Source organism: Hemicordylus capensis, chromosome 5, assembly GCF_027244095.1.
Source record: "Hemicordylus capensis ecotype Gifberg chromosome 5, rHemCap1.1.pri, whole genome shotgun sequence".
Lineage (NCBI taxonomy): Eukaryota > Metazoa > Chordata > Lepidosauria > Squamata > Cordylidae > Hemicordylus > Hemicordylus capensis.
Genome location: NC_069661.1, coordinates 255,280,761 through 255,287,804, shown reverse-complemented (window position 1 = coordinate 255,287,804; position 7,044 = coordinate 255,280,761). Strand labels below are relative to the sequence as shown.

Below are 7,044 nucleotides of genomic sequence, written 5' to 3'. Positions count from 1 at the left end.
AAGGAGAAGGTGGTGCCGGTCCAGTCCAATGGACATACTGAAGATCCATTCAGTTCTACTATAACAGCAGCAGGGGACCTTCCAAGAGTCCTGACTGCTGGGGCACTCCTGCTGTTGTGACTGAAGCCCCTCCAACAGGGCCTGACAAGAGGGCATGTTAGTGGGCCAACCTGTCTCCACAGACTTAAGCCCTGGATTGTACTCTGCTAAAGTAACACTGTGTTTCCAATAGAGCACAACCCCTGATCTACCAGCACCCAAATAATGCTCTCCATTCAGACATGGGCTTTTTCAATGCAAAAACTTTACTGGTAGAAATGCAAAAAACTTTACTGGTAGAAAAAGACCAACATTCAAATATTGACACATATATACATTTAAAGTTCAGTTAAATTCAGACATGGGCTTTTTCAATGCAAAAACTTTACTGGTAGAAATGCAAAAAACTTTACTGGTAGAAAAAGACCAACATTCAAATATTGACACATATATATATTTAAAGTTAACTTGCTACGGAAGCAAATTGGAAAGGGACAGATCACTGGAGGAGAGAGAAAGTTACGGTTTCCAGCTCAGCCTGGACAAGTCATTGTCTGGAACAGCCTCTTTGGCAAGAGGAAGAGGCAGTAAAGATTAGGGGAGGGCATGGAATGATCAGTCTTGATGCAGGAAGGCTTCTCAAACTTGGATCCTGAGCTGTGGATGGATTACAGCTGCCAGAGGCCATTGTGGCTGGGCATGGTGAGAGTTTTAATGCATCAACATCTGGTGACTCAGGCTTGAGAACACCGTCTTGATCGAAACAGGAAGTGGTGCTCATGGACATTTCTGGTGTTTTCTGTTTACGAGCTGTGATTCCAGCTGCACCAGCTCTTGAGCCTTCTGGACTCTGTGCTCAATATACTGATGAGCTTCTTCATCTTCAGCTTCCTCATCATGACCAGTTTCGCAAGTGTACATCAGGTCATGGTCAGATATGCCAAACATCTCCAGCGAGTGGAGATATGCAATATGTTCATCCAGCTTCGGGTCAGACTTCCTTTGGGTCGCATGCAGAGACTGCAGCTGGAGTTGGGTTGCAGAGGTTGTAGTGTCTTCCAGGATAAAGAGCTCCTTCAGTTCCTGCATGGTAAAATACCGATATGGGTTTTTGTCATCACCAGTGCTTTGCCGTATGATCGAGCCCTTGAAGACTTGCCGCCTGTAGATCTTCTCTTCCACTGTCCCGCACGTGATAAGCCTGTAGATGATCACATTCTCTTTTTGTCCTATCCTGTATGCTCTGTCTACGGCTTGTGAATCTGTAGCAGGGTTCCAACTAGGATCAAAGATCACCACTCGGGTGGCTGCAGTTAAAGTCAGCCCAACACCCCCTACCTGGGTAGTGAGCAGGAAGACAGAGTAGCCTTTGTCATTCTGAAATATTCCAATCCTTTCCTCTCGTTCTGCTAAAGAAGTCACTGTTCCGTCAATGCGTATCAACTTAAAGTGCCGTTGAGTCAAGATGCGCTCTATAATATCCAGCATTTTTCTTGACTGGGAGAAAACCAGAGTTTTATGGCCTTCCTCCTGCAGGTTTTCCAGCAAAGCTATGAGGAACCTCAGTTTCCCACATTCTTCAATCAGAACCTCGTCTGAGACATGGTTGATTTCCCAGTGCCTACTTGAAATAGTCCCATCTTCAACCTGTTGCTCAGAATAATCAGAAACCTCCAAGCCAAGCTGGAGACATGCTTGTGCAGACAGCAGCCTGGGGTGATCACAGAGTTTTTTCAAGACTGTCAATTCAGCCAGTGGGGAACGGGATGTCATGAGCAACTCTTTGATATGATCCAAGGAAATAAAGTTCTTGTATATTTCTTCTTGTGTTGGTGCTAGGTAGACCCATACGATGAAGTCATTCTTTCTTGGGAGAGGAGGCATTTGTAGCATAGCATTCTTATTCCTCTTCCCAGACTTCAGCTTCTGTATTTCATCTTTGCTCCGGCGCAAAAAGTGTGGCTGTATGATGGTCATCAGGTTCTCAGAGATCTTAAGCCCAAGAGCTTTCTCCCCGGGAGTAGCATCCTTTTCTCTTGCTTTGGTGATCGGATTTTCATATTCCATCCGGAAGGTTTTTGCTGTGCCAAGGAGTTCCCCTTGACAAGCAAAATCAAAGAGAGCCCAAAGCTCCCGTAGGTTATTCTGCACTGGTGTCCCTGTGAGAAGGAGGCGGTTTTGGGCAGGGATAGCATGCACTGATTTTGTGGTTTTAGCTGATGGGGTTTTAATTTTATGGGCTTCATCAAGGATGACATAATCCCAAACAAAATTACTTTGACCTAAGCGGGAAAGCTTCTCCGAGTTGGCCAGGACCATCTGGTACGATGTAAGCAAGACACCCTTTTTATTTTGGATTTGTTCTAGACTTTCACTGCGCTCTCGCTTGCTGGTCCCATGGAAGACCCTCACCCTAACTCCCGGGGCCCACTTGGCAAACTCTTGCTTCCAGTTGCTGACAAGGGTAACCGGCATGATGAGCAGCACCGAATGGACAAGTTCAGCATCAAACATCCCCGAAAGGAAGGCGATGATCTGAACGGTCTTTCCCAAGCCCATGTCATCGGCCAGGATGCCGCCCTTCCTTCTGTCACGGTACAGGCTGTATAGGAAGGCCACTCCTTCCTTCTGATGCTCAAACAGCTGGTCGTGCATCTTCTTGTAGAGCAGCAGCCCGCTCTGGCACACGTCCACATACTCATCGGACTCTTGATCCCAGGACAGCACGGCCAGTTCCTCCTCTAGCCTTTTGATGCGTCCCTCCACGCTTTTACGGGGCTGGATTTGGTTTGCTTGGCTGTAGAGCTTGACGGATTCTTCCAGATTTCCATTCTCAGCCTCCTCTTCTGCTTGGGCCACAAATCTGGAAGACAACAGTGGGCCAGTTTGGAAGAGCACGCAGAAAACAGTCAACCAGCCCACCTACCTTCAACAGGGACAAACCAGAATGATCCCCTGCTAACTGAGCGAAGAAGGTGCCTTTTAAAGTGGCGATTCTCATATTTTGGAGCGGGAGAGCAGTTGGCCCTATCCACAAGCACAGCATACCTCCCGTGGCTCTTGCTGGTGTTTACCTTATTTTTCTGTTTTAGATTGGGAGCCTGTTGGGGACAGGGAGCCATCTTATTTTATTTACTTTTACTATGTAAACTGCTTTGAGAACTTCTGTTTAAAAGCAGTGTATTACTAGTACATAGGAAGCTGCCATATACGGAGTCAGACCATTGGTCCATCTAGCTCAGTATTGTCTACACAGACACCAGCAACAGCCACTGGAGGGATGCTGTGCTGGGGGTGGATAGGGCCAGTTGCTCTCCCCCTGCTAAAACAAAGAATCACCACTTTGAAAAGGTGCCTCTGCCCAGGTAGCAGGAATGTTGACTGGCAGGCGTCAGTCAACATTTTCTCAGAGAGCTGAGAAACCTTACTGAAGAAATAAGATGTATTGTAGCAGACACTTTGATTTGCCAACATGAGCGTGTGGAACAAAGAACGTGCAGGAAGAATGCTATGTGGCATCTCTCTCCCTCCCACCATCTTGACAGGCCAGCTCAGCTGCCAAGGAAGTGCTTTTCAAAAAGTTATAAAAGCCATTTACATAGAAACATATTAGAAAAGTAATAAAAATAGAGAATAAGTTACTCATGAGTAAGCTCGTGCACACATTTCTATGGGGTAGTGAGCCAATGTTTTGCCCAACATGGGCGACCCTTGTTTAAAAAAGCTTGTCTCTCACCTTTGATACTTCTCCACCTGCCCACGAGTTTGAGCTTTGGTCACAACTACAGTCACCATGTCGTCGTTAAGGAACCAACAAGGGAGAGATCATCTGCCAAACCTGAACACAGGAGAGGAGACACCAGTAAGTTTAGAGAGACAAATCCAGAATCTAGTCTTTCATGGATGGGGGAGAACAGAGCAGAATCTTAGGGAAATGGTAATACCCTGCAGAGATGGAGTCAACAGGGGCCCAACCTTGAGTCCCCAGGTGCCGTTGGGACTACAACTCCCATAATCTACAATGGATGATGCATTTCCAACAGCACAACAATTCCAACAGCACTTGGGGACCTGAGGTTAGGAACCCCTGCTCTAGAACATGAGAGGCAGAGGTGGATCAGGATCTACTGGTAGAAATCTGGATGATCTGCAGGAGATTAGCAAAGGTTCCAGACACCCTATAGTTCAACAATAGCCACAACAGCATCTAGTACACCTAGGTAGTTTTGGAGGCTGGACCTAAAGGCCTTTGGAGTCTCCCTCCCCCATCCCCCTGCTGCAAGTTAAGCATCATCCCCCTACACACACTCACACACACACACACACACACAATGCCACACACAGTATTTTTAACATGTGGGTTCTTGAGGGCAGAAACAGCTACTGAATTCACAAGAACGTAAGAATATAAAACAGGGATATTTATGCAAATATGCATTAGCAGAAACATTTCAACATATAACACATTCTCACCCCACATATTTTTTCCCCTCTCCCTCCTCTGTCTCTAAAGCACCCAGCACAGGTCACAATCCATTCAGGACAGACTAGAGGGGATTTGGGGGCTCCCAGGGGTGTGGAGGCCCTGGTCTTCAGCCCAGAAGTCCAGAGTTAAGAGCGCCACTGCATAGCAGTCCTATGAGCACCTGATCCATAGACAAGTTGCATATCCCCGAGCTCAGTATTCCACAGCTGTAAAATGGGACTTTATGCTGAAGACACCACTTGCTATTCCTTAAAACTGCCAGTTAAACATCTTCTTTGCACCCTACTTGGTCTTGTGCCAATTGCTTCTCTCTCAGCCTCACTTGTTCCACATCTGAAGGTTATTAATTGATTACTTTTGGCCAGATTTTTGTACAGTTCTGCTGGTTAGTCTTAAGAGTTAGAAGCCCTAATCTAATCCACTAGTAATTCAGGTGCAACAACCTATAAGCATTCCAACTCTACGTACATTTCATTTTAAGAGGAAGTTACAAAATGCCACATGATTTTCAAGGTTTGTTTGTTTTTGAAAAAACAAGGTTTTAAAAAGGAGTCACACCAAATCTTGTTGGGGAAAGGGGGCAAAAAATACAAAATAAAAATTCTCCCTCTTTTTCTATTACTGTCTCTTTTTACCAGGCTAGGAGTAGTGAGAGACCAGAACTCTATGATCACTCCACAACAGCAGACACCATAGCTGCTTGCCATTTTAGATCTTCCTTTTTCAGGACAAGCCCACAATGTTCTAAATAAAAGGTGCAAGAGAACAAGAGAGACAAGGAAGAGGGAAACTAATGCAAACATTGGCAGACAGTTTATTTCTGGAAACTGCACAAAACAAAGGAGCTGGTATAGCAGTACAGCAAACATTTGTGCTTTAAGACAGGACATTCCTGGTTTGACCTTTTCCTCTGCCACACACTCAGTAGGTGCCCTTGGGCAAGTCACATACTGGGAATAATAGTGTCCTATATTACAGGGCCATTGCAAGATTTAAACGGTCTGTCAAGTGCTTCGAACAAACAAGACAAAGGCAGCTTGCTTGAGAAACTCATTATGGGGCATTGGGAATTAAAAGAAAGAGATGGAATACAGGCTATTTTACTACAGCTTTAAACCAACCACTTCCAAAGAACCTCTGCTAAAGAGATGTGTAAATAACCTGGCTAGAAGGGAACTCCTCATAGCTTGGCAGAGGCCCATTCCAAGTATCAGCTAACTGGTTGCTGCATCTCCTGTTAACACATAAAGTTATTTAGCAACCATCTTCTTTCCATTGCTCTTTCTTGAGCTAAAGGTAACATTACAACACACTCCAGAAGCACTGAATGAACGGTGCTAAAAAGCTATCCTTTTCTTTCTGTTTAGCAACTGAACTTCCCCAGTCAAAGTGATAATAAAATATACCAGAAAATAATATTTAGAGCAGCTGCATTACTGAAATACAAAACAAGTCTCTTCTCCCAGGATATTCAGCCACAGATGAAAGAAGTCAAACTGCACAGTTACTCCTGCAATCCTTTTATACCCAACAGAAGAGACACAGACAAATATTTGGATAGACTGACAGTCCTCTGGCCCAATCAGAGGTTGAAGGTGGGTAGGAAGAGCAGATAATCAACTAATCAGGTGAGAGAGCTGGAAGAGAAGAACAAATCACATTAAAATTGAAATTGAAACTGAATTGAGTGGGGATACAAGGAAGCAAATTTGCCTCCCAGTGAACTCTAAGCTGTGTGTGTGTATGTGTTAGGAGTGTGTTAAAACTCCAAGCAAGCAAAGGTTCCAACCAATTTGGGCCATATTACCTAAGCTTCTCCTCTGTTTTTTTAAAGAGCTGCACAACAGGCAGCAATTCAGTAGGTGAAGCCAAGCCTATAGTCAGAACCTTTGTGGTGAGGGGGTCTTAGGGTACACCAGTGCAGAACAGCCAGACTCCTAGGCCCAGGGGCTCCTTACCTTGAGTCCCCAGAAGTTGTTTGACCTCATCCCCAGCCACCATGGCCAAAGAGAGGTCCCCAGATGTTTTTGGACTACAACTCCCATCATCCCCAGCCACAATGGCCAAATATAAGGCTCTACCACCTAATGGTGCAGCAGGGAAGCAACCTGCCTAGAGAGTAGGGGGCTGTTGGTTCAAATCCTTGCTGGTGTGTTTCCCAGACTATGGGAAACACCTGTATCGGGCAGTAGTGATATAGGAAGATGCTGAAAGGCATCATCTCATACTGCGTGGGAGATGGCAATGGTAAACCCCGCGGTGCGTGGCGACACATGAGTAGACCCCTGGCCGGGAGGCTGCAAACAGTTTCCCAGGCTCGGGGGTCTCTCCGGGATGCCCCGCGCACTTGCACGGGGCATCCTGGACCTTTCGGGGGCTGCAGGGGCCCCGATCCCTGCAGCCTCTGTCAGCTCCATGATGGATCCAGCAGTTGTGTGGGCGGCCGATTCGGCCGCCCAGCTAGGAGCATCTGCTCGTCTGTGGGGGGAGCGGGCTAAGCCCACTCTCTCTGTAGAACC

General features: G+C 46.2%; 1 protein-coding gene across 2 annotated transcripts; it reads right to left on the bottom strand.

Annotated features, from left to right (window-relative positions):
- Nucleotides 1-284: 284 nt before the first annotated feature.
- LOC128325845 (DNA excision repair protein ERCC-6-like) lies at nt 285-6,056 on the bottom strand. Of its 2 annotated transcripts, none has more exons than XM_053251690.1 (3): nt 5,932-6,056; nt 3,776-3,877; nt 285-2,902 (listed from the first exon to the last, which is right to left on the bottom strand). In XM_053251690.1, the coding sequence occupies exons 2-3, from the start codon at nt 3,832-3,834 to the stop codon at nt 817-819; spliced, it is 2,145 nt and encodes a 714-aa protein (XP_053107665.1). In that variant the 5' UTR covers nt 3,835-3,877; nt 5,932-6,056; the 3' UTR covers nt 285-816. The 2 variants fall into 2 exon arrangements, with proteins under 2 accessions (XP_053107665.1, XP_053107666.1); XM_053251691.1 differs by lacking the exon at nt 5,932-6,056 and adding an exon at nt 5,687-5,707.
- Nucleotides 6,057-7,044: the final 988 nt, after the last annotated feature.

Coding starts and splice junctions, on each gene's coding strand:
- LOC128325845 (XM_053251690.1), bottom strand. CDS start 3,834: ATGGTGACTGTAGTTGTGACCAAAGCTCAAACTCGTGGGCAGGTGGAG. Junction 2,903..3,775: donor CAGGTGGAGAAGTATCAAAG/GTGAGAGACAAG, acceptor GTTGTCTTCCAG/ATTTGTGGCCCAAGCAGAAG.